At 36.3% G+C, this 15,124-nt stretch overlaps 1 protein-coding gene across 1 annotated transcript in view; it reads left to right on the top strand.

Annotated features, from left to right (window-relative positions):
• Window positions 1-15,124, top strand: part of Adgb (androglobin) — a 172,141-nt gene that overhangs the window by 111,774 nt on the left and 45,243 nt on the right. The window contains exons 26-28 of the mRNA XM_078018948.1: window positions 4,040-4,227; window positions 7,464-7,648; window positions 14,885-15,084. Coding sequence (XP_077875074.1) covers window positions 4,040-4,227; window positions 7,464-7,648; window positions 14,885-15,084 — 573 coding nt within the window. The remainder of the gene's footprint in view (window positions 1-4,039; window positions 4,228-7,463; window positions 7,649-14,884; window positions 15,085-15,124) is intronic.

The raw sequence follows: 15,124 nt of genomic DNA, 5'->3' as shown, positions 1-15,124 counted from the left end.
TCTTCACTATCTTCTATTTTATTGGAATATAGGTTTTCAAAATAATTTCTAATTGTCTTCTGTATTTCTGTAGCATCTGTTGTGATATTGCCTTTTTCATCCCGTATGTTAGTAATTTGAGTTCTCTCTCTTCTTCTCTTTGTTAGCATGGCTAAAGGTCTGTCGATCTTATTTATTTTTTCAAAGAACCAACTTTTAGTTTTGTTAATTTTTTCAATAGTTTCTTTTGTTTCAATTTCATTAATTTCCGCTCTGATTTGAATTATTTCTTGCCTTCTGCTACATTTGCTGTTGTTTTGCTCTTCCTTTTCTAGGGCTTTGAGATGAAGTGTGAGCTCATTTATTTGTTGGTTTTTTCTTTTTTTGAGGAATGACCACCAGGCGATGAATTTTCCTCTTAAAACTGCTTTCATTGTGTCCCATAGATTCCGATATGTTGTCTCTGTATTTTCATTTATCTCTAAGAATTTTTTGATTTCCTCCTTTATGTCTTCTGTAACCCATTGATCATTCAGTAACATATTGTTCATTTTCCATGTGATGTAGGATTTTTTCTTCCTTCTTTTATCATTTATTTCCAGTTTCATTCCATTATGATCAGATAAAATGCATGGTATTATCTCCACCCCTTTATATTTACTGAGGGTTGCCCTGTGGCATAATATATGGTCTATTTTTGAGAAGGATCCATGTGCTGCTGAGAAAAAAGTATATCCATTTGATGATGGTTGATATATTCTATATATGTCAGTTAAGTCTAGGTTATTGATTGTGGTATTGAGTTCTATAGTTTCCTTATTCAACTTTTGTTTGGAGGATCTGTCCAATGGTGAGAGAGGTGTGTTGAAGTCACCCATAATTATTGTGTTGTGGTCTATTTGATTCTTGAACTTGAGGAGAATTTGTTTTATGAATGTCGCAGCGCCATTATTAGGTGCATAAATATTGATAATTGTTATGTCTTGTTGGTGAATGGTTCCTTTTAACAGTATATAATGTCCTTCTTTATCCCTTTTTATTAACTTAGTCTTGAAGTCGATTTTATTCGATATGAGGATGGCCACCCCTGCTTGCTTACGAGGACCGTGTGAGTGGTATATTTTTTCCCATCCTTTCACCTTCAGCCTGTGTATGTCTTTTCCAATCAGATGTGTCTCCTGTAGGCAGCATATTGTTGGATTTGTTTTTTTAATCCATGATATCAGCCTATGTCGCTTTATTGGAGAGTTTAAGCCATTAACATTCAGAGTTACTATTGATATATGGTTTGTACTTCCATCCATGTTTGATTATTTATCCTTTTTTTTAAAAAAAAAATTTAGTTTGTTTCTCCATGATTATTTTTCCCCTCGCCCTCTGTCTTTACCGAGGCACTTCCCTCTGATGGTTTTGGTTATTGTTTTTCATTTCTTCCTCGTGTAGTGTTTTGCTCAAAATGTTTTGCAATGCTGGTTTTCTGGCTGCAAATTCTTTTAAATTTTGTTTATCATGAAAGATTTTTATTTCGTTGTCATACCTGAAGCTTAATTTTGCTGGATACAGAATTCTTGGTTGGCATCCATTGTCTTTCAGTGTTTGAAATACATTGTTCCATGACCTTCTTGCTTTCAGTGTCTGTGATGAAAAATCCGTTGTTAACCTTATTGGTTTACCCCTGAATGTAATCTGTCTCCTTTCTCTTGTAGCTTTTAATATCTTCTCTTTGTTCTGTATATTGGATATCTTCATAACAATGTGTCTTGGCATTGGTCTACTGTGATTTTGTGTGCTCGGTGTCCTGTATGCATCTTCAATTTGTATATCTGTTTCCTTTTTTATTTCTGGAAAGTTTTCTGTAATTATTTCATTCAGCAGGTTACTCATTCCCTTGGTTTGAATCTCTGTACCTTCTTCTATCCTGATGACTCGTAAGTTTGGCTTTTTTATGTTACCCCATAACTCTTGGATGTTTTTCTCGTGATTTTTTACCAGCCTTTCTGAGTTGGCTAGACTCTTTTCAAGATGAAATATTTTGTCTTCATTATCTGACGTTCTGGCTTCTACTTGCTCCACTCTGTTAGTGATACTCTCAATTGAGTTTTTAATTTGGTTTATAGTTTCCTTCATTTCTAAGATTATGGTTTGATTCTTTTTTATAATCTCTATCTCCTGATAAAGGTGCTTAACTTCTTCTTTTATCTGTTTGTGTAATACATTCTCAATGTGTTCTTTCGCTGCTTGAATTTGCTGTCTCGTATCCTCTTTAAGGTTCCATTCCATCTGTCTAAGGTGTTCCTTGAGTTCTTTATATGACCATTTTTCTGATGACTCTAAGTCCTCCTGAATATTTAGGCTGTCCTGCATTGTTTGTACTCCTTTTATTCCTTGCTTTTTGAAGCTGCTCATGTTACTTCTTGTTCTGTTTGACTGCTGAGTTACTGTTTACTCCTATAAATTTATTTGATGCTTGGGAGGAAAGGTATTAGAAGGGAAGGGAAAAAGTCACTAAAGAGAATGAGAGTAAGCCGGTAGAATTCAAGGAAGGGGGGATAAGATAATTGAAAAGAAATGAAAAGACAAAAGAAGAAAAAAAGTAGGAAATAAAAAAAGAAAAAAAATTTTTTAAATAATAAAAAAAATTAAAATTGGAAGAAAAAAAAATAAAAAAATAAAAAAAAATTAAAAAAAATGGAAAAAAAATTAAAAAAACAAGAAAGAAAAATGAAAATGAAAGAAAACCCTAAATCAAAATTAAACAACTACAACAACAACAACAACAAAAAACAACACCAACAAAAAAAAAAAAAACAATAAATGCAGTCTTAGAGTTTGATTAACTTCTCTTCCAGTAGGTGGCGCTGTGACCACCAGGCCAAGCTTCTCCTGTCAATACGCGGAAACTAATCACTGTGCAGCAGCTCCTCCTCCCAGACTGGGCGAGTCTCCAATCCTGGGTGCCTAGGGCGTCCTCTTGTGTCTAGTCACTTCCCCACTTATCCTCTAGCCAGGTCCCTCTCACGGGTGCCGCTCACCACAATACTGGGTACACGCCAGGTCTGCTGCTCCCGGGAGCCCTGTTGTCATGAATGACTGGGCACACTCTTCCAGTTTGCCATTCCCTCAGACCCTAAGTTTGTAGAGCTTGGGGCTGAGAATCCTCAGCGAATTTTCCTGCCCCTCTGGTAGCCACACCCCCGGTAGCTGGTGCAAGAGACCTCAGCTGTCAGCACTGGTGGGAGCGGTAGTCCCGCGCCGCGGGTCCCGCGCCACCTCTAATTCCCTCGGTCTGGGTACCGTGCTCACGGGAGAGCTGGGAGGGGCCCTTACAGGAGAGCTGAGATTGGCCCTTAAGGTTTCCCCGATGTGTGGAGAGGGAAGGCTAGGGAATTACACACCTGTAGCCGCAGGTTTCAATGAAGTTATCTCCTCCGCCGCAGTCTCATGACGTCAGTTGTCTGCCATGGTGGTATCTCTTGCAAATGGCGACAGTTCGTTTCCCTTTGCCGGGTGACCAATGTAATGGGTGGGTCCTTACTGTCTCTCCCAAGCCCTGTTTCAATCCTGTAGCCACTACCTATGAAGGCTCGGTTGGCATTTACCTCCGTAGGATCAGAAGGGCTGACCGGTTGTTTCAGCCGGATGGATTAGTGCTGAGTCACAGCTGTTTGTCTGCGGGAAGCAGGCGAATGGGAGCTTGAATTCAGCCGATCCAGGTTCAGTGTGTGTTCTGAGAGGCCCAAACAGCTCGCCCCAGATCCACGTCAGTTCAGCATTGCCTAGTGATCCTGAGCAAACAGAATTAGGCTGTTTACGACTCCCTGTGCCTGCACAGCTGAAGAGGTCAAAGACTTGATCTCTCCACGCCCGCCGCCATGTTCAAGATGATACTTTCTAAGAGGAATTTCAAGGCCTACTGAAAATGGTTCTATGTGTATTAAGAGATCTTGGGATCTATATGTATATCAAGATAGTAAAGCATTTTAATATTATAATCTATATTATATAGTTAAGAGAACAGTGACAATATAAGTCCTGTCTGTGTAATTGCTCTTTCTTATAGAAGGGATACACATTTGTGGCTGAAGCATTTACCGGTGACATGTATGCAGCAAGCTCTCGATGGAAGCTACGCCTCATTGGTTCTTACACTCCACTCCCATGCCTCTCCCGGGAATCACCTTGCAATACCTTCACCATAAAAGAAATCAGAGATTACTACATACCCAATGATAAGAAAATTTTATTCAGGTATAAGTATATGATAGATGGGGAGAGGCATCATTTTAAAAATATTAATATTTCTGGATAAAAAATAATTCTGCAGGAAAATCCTGCATCAGTTTTGAATTTCAATTTCTATACTCATTTAGAAAGAATGAATTTAGAGTAATGTGATTACATGGGTGTTTCACAGGATCAAGACTACATGATTGTACATAATGTTAATGATGTTTTCTTAGACGTCATCTTACTTGATTTTAGTTACACATTCTCCTTGATACTTCTTTCTCCTTGTTCAGCTCCGTCTCTGCTCTATCTCAGTTCCTGGTGGGGTTTCTCTTCCACCTGTCACCTTGACCCTTTTATGCTTATCTATACTCTCCTTGAATATCCTGTGCATGGATTCCAAGCTCTTTCATTAGCTGGTTCTGTTGATTCTAATTCTGAAATGTCTCGGCTCTCCCTCCTCTCTATTCTCAATGTCCCTGCACTACTTCAGGCCTTTATTATGTTTAAGCTATAAAACTGTTGTTTCTGAAATCTATGATTCCATTATATTCCATTTTTTACTCTATCATTCTCCCTTTATTCACTTATATACTCATACTTTATTCCAGAGCAATCACCTTTCTAATACTCATATTTAAATGTGATTTCCCTACCACAAAATCTTTGACAGTGTCTCACCAATTACAGAATAAAATCCAGATCACAAAGAATGGAGTTCATCAGCCTCACCCAGTCATCAAGCACAGTGAAACCTCTCACTGGAACTAAAGAGCTCATCCTGACATATAGACCATACAGTTTTATTGTGTATTTGTTTTTCCTCTTATCATGAGATATTCTCTCTCCACTTCTACACTTAGAAAAATTTATCATTTTAATAATAATATTCATCAATAAAATCTTTGCATTAAAGATTCTAGATATAGTTCATTCAGGTGATGTTCAAGTCCTTTATTCTTTCTGAGAATATGACATACAAATTTAGCTAATTACCTTCCCATGAACTTCTATGTGAATTAACATTAATGGAAGGCCAAACGCATGTCTTCAATGTGGGACTTAGCACACAGCACCTGATACATAATTGGCCTTCATTAAATATTTGTTGGTGTTGAGTGCATTGTTGGAATACTAATTTTCCCTCTTGCATTTGTCTCACACATGAGCTTTTAGGGGATAGTTCACATTTAAACCACAACATACTATTATGCACAGAAAATTTGGAAAATATATAAATATATTACTAAGTAAAGAAAAGTCATCCATAACCAGACAACCTAGAAATGACTATTGTTAGAATTTTGCTGTATTTTAATATAGTGTCCCAGTTGAACATTATTAGAATCATAACTGGAGTTTTATAATTCTGATCATTTTAAGTAGCATTATAGAGTTCCACACACTGGGCTTAAACAACTGAAGTGCATTGTCTCACAGCTCTGGAAGCTCCAAGTCTGAAATCACCAGGTGTCAGCAGGGTGGGCCACTCTTAAGGGCTGTGCAGAGAATCTGTTCTTTCACTTTTCCTGGCATCCTGTGGTTTGGTGTGATAATTGCTGGTGCTACCTGGCTTGTGGATCAGCACCCCAATTTCTGCTTCAATTTCTACATGGTGTTTCTCTTATGTGACTCTATTCCTAAATTCCCCCTCTTTATTATAAAACCACCAGTTATGTTCCATTAGGACTTTTTCCCAAATGACCTCATTTTAACTTGATTACCTCTGAAAACTCCTATCTCCAAATAATGTGACATTGTGAGGCATGGGGTGATGAGAACTATAAAACATCTTTTGTGAGAGGAGGGGACGCAGTTCAGTCCATTATAGTGACCTGGATCTGGAGAGAGGAAAAAGGATTTTTAACAAATCAAGGCAAAAACTGAGAGCCTTGATTTCTTGGAATACCTGGGGCTTGACACATATTTGGATAGTGCCACTTATGCAGTAGAGGATACAGAGGGAGAAAGTCATGTGTAAGGTGGTGGTCAACAGGAAGACAATTAACTCCTTCCTAGCGGTTTAATAGAGTAGACAAGCAAAATAGCCACGTGACACGGGTATATGGTTGGTAGGACACTTTTATTTGAAAATTGTTTTTCTGTTTTGGCTCGTGAGGTACCCAGGAAATTGTATAAAATGAGAGTCAGACTCAGAAAAGAACATTAGGATTCTCTGATATTTGTGGGAATGTCAATGTCTGAGAAGCCTGTAAAGAGCAGTCCTGAAAAAAAAGAGGGAATGTTGCTCTGCTCTTGGGGGGCGGGGGGGGGATTTTTAAAGCAGGAGGAAATGAAGATAGAATCAACCCTGTCAAGTTCTCTTGAGAGGTCAAGGAAGACGAGAACTGAAGTTTGTATACAGTAGTGACAAGCTGCTTGACATCTTGACAAGAACATGTTTAGCGCCTGGGTTGGTGACAGAGCAGACTACAGAAAGTGACACGGTGAGAAGAGCAGAAATAGGTGATCTACTGAGATGGCTCCCAGAAAGGAAGTGTGGCCATCCGGACTGCAAGGTGGATGTATTTGCTTCAACTGCACATGTAGGAATGTTAATGACGAGGAGGAACAAAGAGAGGGTGTTTATGATACAGGTAGCCGGACACTCAGAAGGGCAAGTTTGTAGAGAAGTGGAAAGTTGATAAAGTCCTGAGCATTTGTAAGAAATCACTAGAAATAGAAAAATGAAAACAAAACAAAATAAGACAAAACAAACAAGGCCCCTACAACTCTTCAGTGGCACCAAGGAGGAGTTAGAAAGTATGGGTTAGATTGCATGTTTTAGATTTTGAGGTTTCTCAAATATAGGAAAAAGGGGGATGGTGGAGGCTGTGGGTGCTATTTCAGCTTCTCTGTGTGTTTGCTCAAATGAGAACACTGAAGAATGATGCATGGAAGGCTTCTGCCTCTGTAAGCTGTGCTCTTTGTGCAACGTGAAGGAGGATCTGGTGGAATGAGTTGGTGTGGTAGTAGCAGGTTGCAGCTCTGTGAAGTATGGTGGCTTTTGGGTCTGACAAGTTTCAAAAGCGGCTCATCATATGCAAACAAAAATTTGCATTTCCTACTTGGGGATTTAAGGATGATAAAAGAAGACTCATTTTGTTTCACCCTACCATATTGGGATCCTTGGCTAAAGAGGACTTCACAGCGTGGTTTTACTTTTTGACAATGCTTTTAGAAAATTATGCTATTTTGTTTACCGACTTGAAGAAAAACAATGCACTTGCTTATGAAGTTCATATTTTTCCCAATAGGTATTGTGTTAAAGTGGCATTACAGCATCCTCTTACAATACAGGTACGTACATCCAAGCCAGACGTATTCATCAAGCTTCAGGTGCTAGAAAATGAAGAAACCATGGTGACCTCCATTGGAAAAGGCCAAGCTCTCATCCCAGCATTTAACTTCCTGGGGAGTGAGAAAACTGTGAGCTCCCAGTGTAAGTGTGCCTTTTGGACAGGGGGATCTGGATCCATAAATTATGTTTTTTGTAACATTTTTTAAAGGTTTAAAGATAAGACAGCAAGTTACCATATAAATCAGTAAAAATTGGTAGTAGAATAAAATATTTTTAAAAACCCATTATTTGATGCCACTGACATTTGTGTTTCAAATTAGGCTATGACTATCAGCAGACTGGTTATAATTATACTTTAAAGACTCTTCGCCTTGAAGAAAAATAAAAATTTATTTTCTTCTTTATGGGCTTTAATAATAAGAAGAATGTTCTCATCTTGAAAGACCTTTTGCCTTTCTTTTATTTCTAATTTATTGTTTTTATAATATTCTATTTATTAAAATTAATATAAGTTTAAAATTAGGTTATTACTTTCTCTTATAGAGTTTTTTTCTGTTCAATACAAGATTCTAGACTTTGAATACAGGATACAATCTACTTACATTTGTTTTGATATGCAGAATTTTTTTCTGCCATCCTGTTATATTTCTGTAATTGATTATATCTTCTACTTGACCTTTGCATAGCTATTTGGTTATCAGCATGCTTCCTGGGTGCTGCTTCCAAATAGAGCTAGTGTTGATTATCTTCAGTGTGCTAGCAAACTGCTAAAAATAAATTTCTTTTTATATATAAAATAAGTTTTGTACCTATTTTCAGTCTAATATGTATATGTGGGCTTTTGGGGGGTTTGGTCATATCTGGACCTACCAAGCAAAATAGACATAAACTGGCGACACAGACTATTGACCCCTTTCCTTCTCTCCCTAACAACTGTGGGTGGGCAAGGTTAGGAAGAGTGGGCTGAGTTGCACGCCACTGCAAATACTCTGATATCCAACCACTTTACACAGAAATTATTAGTGCAAGCCTTTTTCTTTTCCTAATACAAAGTTCTATCCAGAACAACAGTACATCTAAATGTTCAACATCTCCAGCAATGAGAGAAATGAAAATTAAAACTATACTGAGATTCCATGCCATTCCAGTCAGAATGTTAATTTATGAACACAACTAGTAATGAATGTTGGCAAGAATGTGGGGGAAATGTTTCACTCGTACATTGCTGGTGGGACTGCAAATTGGTGCAACCACTCTATAAAGCAGTACGGGGATTCCTCAAAAAACTAGGGATGGAACCACCATTTGACCCAGTTATCTGACTCCTCTGTATATATACAAAGGATTTTAAATTAGTATTCTACTGTGACACAGCCACATCAATGTTTATAGCACCACCATTCACAATAGCTAAGCTATGGAGCCAACCTAGGTGCCCTTCAACAGATGGATAAAGAAAATGTGGTATATGTACATGATGAAGTATTACTCAGCCATACAGAAGAATAATTTTACGACATTTGCTGGTAAATGCATGGAAATGGAGACTATCATGCTAAGTGAAATAAGCCAATCCCCCAAACCAAAGGTTGCATGCTTTCTCTGATATGTAGAAGCTAACCCATGTAAAAGTGGCAGGTAGTGGGGAAAACAGAAGTTTAGTGGAATAGACAAAGGGCAATAAAGGGATAGAAGGGGCATAGGAAAAGGACAGGAAGTGGAATTAATCTCACATAATTTTCCTAAATACAGGAGTACACCACAGTGAATCTCAACATCGTGTATATCCACAAGAAATTAATTTAAAAATAAATAAATAAAAATAACAACAAAGCCAGATGCAGTGGCTCAGACCTGCAATTCCAGTGGCTTGGGAGGCTGAGACAGAAGGATTGAGAGCTTAAAGCCAGCCTCACAATAAGCAACTCAGTGAGACCCTGTCTCTAAATAAAATACAAATAGGGCTGGGGATGTGGCTCAGTGGTGGAATGTCCCTGAGTTCAATTCCCGGTAATAAAAAATTTTAAAAAATAAAATAAAAAAATAACAATAACAGCAACAACAACAAACAATAAAGAAAGCCCATGAAGCTTACTTAATAATAGGTGCACAAAAGAGTAAGGATCCTTTTGCTCAGTCCACAGAATATTTCTAAATGATGTCTATATAAGTGGTATTTTAAAAGGCAATTCTATTTTTTAATTTAAAGGATTTAATGATTTTAATGATTAAAAATATTTATATGTGTTTTTGAAATGTATATAACTTGAGTGAATTTCTATGCACACATTACACCCATATTTTAATGAGTTTCCCTATTCTTATTAAACTATCCTTTTTATTCTAGAGAGCCCTTCATCAAATATATAGTTTGCAAATATGATCTTCTAATCGAAGCCTTTTCTTTTTAATTCCTTAACAGTAAACTTTTAGTACAGAATCTTTTAATTTTGATAAAGTCAAAGTTGTTGTTTTAAAAAAATTACAAGTATTTTTTGTTTTATTTAATAAAAAATTGCTTCATCTAAGATGATAAATAATTTATTTCATGATTCATTTTATAAGTTGTATAATATTAACATATGTTTACTTTTATGATCCATCTTGAAATAATTTCTATGTATGATATCAGGAATGAGGTAAATGTTCTTTTTACTCCCATGAGGATATCCAGTTGTCTTAGCATTGTATGTTGGAAATACAATATTTTACCTATTGAATTACCTTGATAGTATTCAAAAATCAATTGACCATGTCTGTGTGAGTCTACTTTTAGACTCCATTTTAATCAATTGATTTAATATCAATTTATTCTGAAAACACATTTGCTTGAAAATCTTAGCTTTCAATTTTTATTTTTGCTTGTGCCGAATTTGGAGAGCTTAACAAAATTTGAGTTTTTCTGGCTCATGAATATGGGTGTATCTCTCAATTTATTTTAGTCTTCTATTTCTGTCAGCAATTTTCATATTGCCAATGAGCAGATTCTGCAATATTTTTTAAAATTTATTTCTAAGTATTTTACTTTTATAGGAGTTCCATCTAGGACTAAAAATATGTACATCATACCATTGATATCTGCATTACTTTCCTTGGGTTGCTTTAGCAAACTAGATTAGTTAAATTAGTTACCCATGATAAAGTATGGTTCAAAAATCTTAAATGGAAAATTCTAGCAACAGCAATTTTTCTTGTGCCATTTTGAGTAGTCTGATAAAATCTTGCACCATTTTTCTTTGTCTTGCCCAAGATGCAAATCATCCCTTTTTGCAGTGTGTCCTCACGTTATACACTACATGCCCATTAGTCACTCAGTGCCTATCTAGCTTATCAGGTCATCATTGATCTTTGTCATGGTATCACAGTGTTTGGGTTCATGTAACCCTTATTTTACTTAATAATAGTCCCAATACCCAAGACTAGTGATGTTGGAAATTTGGATTTGGAAAGTGTTTCCTTTAAGTGAAAATGTGAAAGTACAAATACTATAAGAGAGAGAGAGAGAGGGAGAGAGAGAGAGAGAGAGAGAGAGAGAGAGAGAGAGAGAGAGAGAGAGACTACATCCACACAACTCTTAATACAGTATGTTATTATATTTTGTTGTTATTATAATTAATCTCTTATTGTGCTTAACTTATAATTTTATCATATATATGTGAATGAAAGATTTTTTTCTTTTATTGATTGCCCATCTTAAAATTTTTTTGGTGCTGTTGTTTTAATTAGTTATGCATGACAGCAGAATGCATTATGACTCATTATACACCAATGGAACACAACTTTTCATTTCTCTGGTTATATGCGATGCAGTTTCACAACATTTGTGCAATAATACATCTACATAGGATAATAATGTACATCTCATTCCATCAACTTTCCCACCCCATACCCCCTACCTTCCCCTCTGCCCAATCCAATGTTCCTCCATTCTTCCCTTGTCACTTCCCCACCCCCACCCCCTTTACGCATCAGCATCCACATATCAGAGAAAACATTTGGCCTTTGGTTTTGGGGGATTGGGTTTATTTTACTTAGCATGATATTATCCAACCCCTTCAGTTTACCTACAAATGCCATAATTTCTTTATTCTTTAAGGCTGAGTAATATTACATTGTGTGTATATATATCCGAGTTTCTTTATCCATTCATCTATTGAAGGGCATCTAGGATGATTCCACAGTTTAGCTATTGTGAATTCATCTGCTATAAACACTGATGTGGCTGCAACACTGTACAATGCCAATTTTAAGTCCTTTGGGTGTATATTGAGGAGTGGGATTGCTGGGTCAAATGGTGGTTCCATTCCAAGTTTTCTAAGGAATCTCCATATTGCTTTCCAAAGAGGTTGTACCAGTTTGCAGTCCCACCTGCAATGTATGAGTGTGCCTTTTCCCCCTACATCCTCTTCAACATTTATTGTTGTTTGTATTCTTGATAATTGCTATTCTGACTGGGGTGATATGAAATCTTAGAGTCGTTTTGATTTGCATTTCTCTAATTGCTAAAAATGTTGAACATTTTTTCATATATTTATTGATTGATTGTATTTCTTCTTCTGTGAAGTGTCTGTTCAGCTCCTTAGCCCATTTATTGATTAGGTTATTTGTTTTTTCGGTGTTAAGTTTTTTGAGTCATTTATATATCCTGGAGATTAGTGTGCTATCTGATGTGCATGTGGTATAGATTTTCTTCCACCCTGAAGGCTCTCTCTTTACATTACTGGTTGTTTCTTTTACTGAGAAGAAGCATTTTTAGTTTAAATCCATTTCAATTTTTGATACTTGATTTTATTTCTTGTGCTTTAGGAGTCTTGTTTAGGATATCAGGTCCTAAGCCAACATGATGAAGATGTGGGCCTCCTTTTTCTTCTATTAGGGTTAAGGTCTTTGGTCTAATTACTAGGTCCTTCACCCACTTTGAGTTGAGTTTTGAGCAGGGTGAGATAGAGGTTTAATTTCATTTTGCTGCATATGGAGTTCCGGTTTTCCCAGCACTATTTGTTGAAGAGGCTACCTTTTCTCCAATGTGTTTTTAGATCCTTTGTCTAGTATGAGATAACTGTATTTATATAGGTTTGTTTCTGTGTCTTCTAAGGAAATATCATCTTAGAGTTTGTTACTATCCTCAGTTTCAGGCATCAAACAGGAGTCTAGGAACATATCCCTATAGATTAGGAGAGACTACTGTACTACAATCTGGGTAACTCAATAAACAAACAAACAAAAAATATTCTCTTACCATCCTGAAAAACCGAAAATCTTCACAAGGCTCATGTCTTTCTTTATGATTCTGTATCTTCTTCTTTTCTGATTCTTCTAGGACACCATTGTTGGATTTAGCATGAGTATAATTCCAGATTGATGTCATCTCAGGATCCATACTTTAATTACAGATACAGCTACCCTATGTCAAGTAAAGTCATATACTGATGTGCTGTGTGCATGTATTTGTTTTGTGAGGGTCACTTTTTAATCTACTGCAATATCATACCATTAGCCTCTATCCATTATTTCACTCCATGTTTCTTTTTAGATTATTTCTATTACTTATCTTTAAGTTCACTGATCTTTTATTCTCAATTTGATAGGAAATTATATTTCATACATAGTTAAATATAGATTTCTTTTGATTCTTTATATATTTTATTTTTCTTGTTGGTGTTCAGCATTTTTCATCAGATATTCTCATCTTTTCCCTTAACAACTTATGCAAAAGTTTTTTATTTTGTGTATGGGTAGTACTGGGGATTTAACCCACACAGACTTTTTTTTTTTTTTTTTGCCATTGAACTACATCCTTAACCTTTTTATTTTTTATTTTGAGACAGGGTCTAGCTGAGTTGCCAAGGGTGGGTTCAAACTTGTAATCCTTCTACCTTAGCCTCCCACATAGCTGGGATTACAGGTGTGTTAAATCCATCATCTATGATCTAGGTCAGCTATGTATCTCCTTTTTTTTTTTTTCCACCAAGGATTGAACTCAGGGCACTCAGCCACTGAGCCACATCACCAGCCCTATTTTGTATTTTTATTTAGATACAGGGTCTCACTTACTTGTTTAGTGCCTCACTAAATTTCTAGGGCTGACTTTGAACTCACAATCCTCCTACTTCTACTTTTGTTGACTTTATTTTTCAGATGTGGTCACATTTCCTGTTTCTTAATATATCAGATCAATTATGTATTGTACACTGTGCATGCAACATTGTTAATGATCTAGATTATGCTATCCTCATTGAAAGAATGTTGAACTATGTTCTGGAAGTTAGTTGATTTATTAACAATTTAGCGTGCTTCTACCAAGATTTGATCATGAGATATTTTGAATCCAGTCCTGAGTTGCCATTACTCTAACATGAGGCTAACTCTGTTCTTGAAGCTTGGACTTCCTTGGGTCTCAACAGCATATTCTGCGTGTTTATTAAATTCACTTCATTTTGGCAGGTGAGAACATCAATATTATTGTGCAACTAACAGAATCTTCATTAACTCCCCACTCCTGCTCCCCAGATCTTTTCTAGTAGTTATGATCTGCCAGGAGTTATTGAGTGTTTGTAAAAAGGAAGTTCAGAATTCAGCAAAAGATTCAAATGAACCCTTGTGTATATCCTAAGCTCCTCTGCTGCTCAGATATGTCTCTTTGCTTACTCAGTTGACAAACTATAGTTCTTTCCAACTCCATATTTATTTCTGAACCCGGCAGCATTACTGCTCAGGACTGCACCTTCCTGTGTCTGCCTGAGTGCTTTCAGGCAGAAATCTGGGGAAGTAGAGAGATCACCTTGTACATTTTCTTACTCTCAAGGATTACAGTCCTGGACTGTATATTGTCCAGTTGCTGAAAAGAGTTGATTTATAAGTTTTGTCCAATTTTATCATTCTTTTTGTGATAGGAGAATCTGTCCAGTGCTCATTATTCAGTAATGACTAGAAATGGAATTTCTTTCTCATTCACTTAATGTACCTCCAAGTATATTTGAAAAATTAATTAATAACATTTGATACCTTTTTTATTGCTCCCAGTGGTACTTATATCATCTGTTCATTACAAAATAATTAATATAGAAATTAAAAATTAAAGGAAACCAGTTGCCTGGTGTGTGGTGTCATTCATGCAACAGCAAATGAATAAGAGATTGTAACATATTCTTTTAGAAATCAGTGGTTGTTCAGAATATGTAGTACTCTATGCAGGTCACATATTATTAGAGTAGATTTCTTTAAAGCCAGAATATTCCAAAGAATCCAGTGGTGGTAGTTTTTATCTTGGTAAGATAAACCTCTCCCTCTGAACATAATATAAAGGGATATAACTGTTTTTAGTAATAGTTGTGCATATCACATATTAATATTATACTTACTATTTCTTTCATTCAGCTAGCAAGCAAATTCTTTCAAGTCACCTATCAACCAAAAAAGAGCCAGAAGTATATTCTAAGAAGAAATCTGCACAGGGAAGTCAGAAATCCTATAAGAGTAGACCTGGAAGTGCAATAGTAGATACTGGTCAGCCTCTGGTGGAGGAGGAAGTGGTCACTATGTCATCTGTAGAAGAAAATTCTAGCATACCACAGCAGGTATATTAACATTAAAAATTATCACTCAATTGCACTGCTC

This window comes from Ictidomys tridecemlineatus, chromosome 8 (genome assembly GCF_052094955.1).
Source record: "Ictidomys tridecemlineatus isolate mIctTri1 chromosome 8, mIctTri1.hap1, whole genome shotgun sequence".
NCBI lineage: Eukaryota > Metazoa > Chordata > Mammalia > Rodentia > Sciuridae > Ictidomys > Ictidomys tridecemlineatus.
The sequence above is the reverse complement of the archived record's forward strand: the minus strand, read 5'-3'. Positions and strand labels throughout refer to the sequence as shown.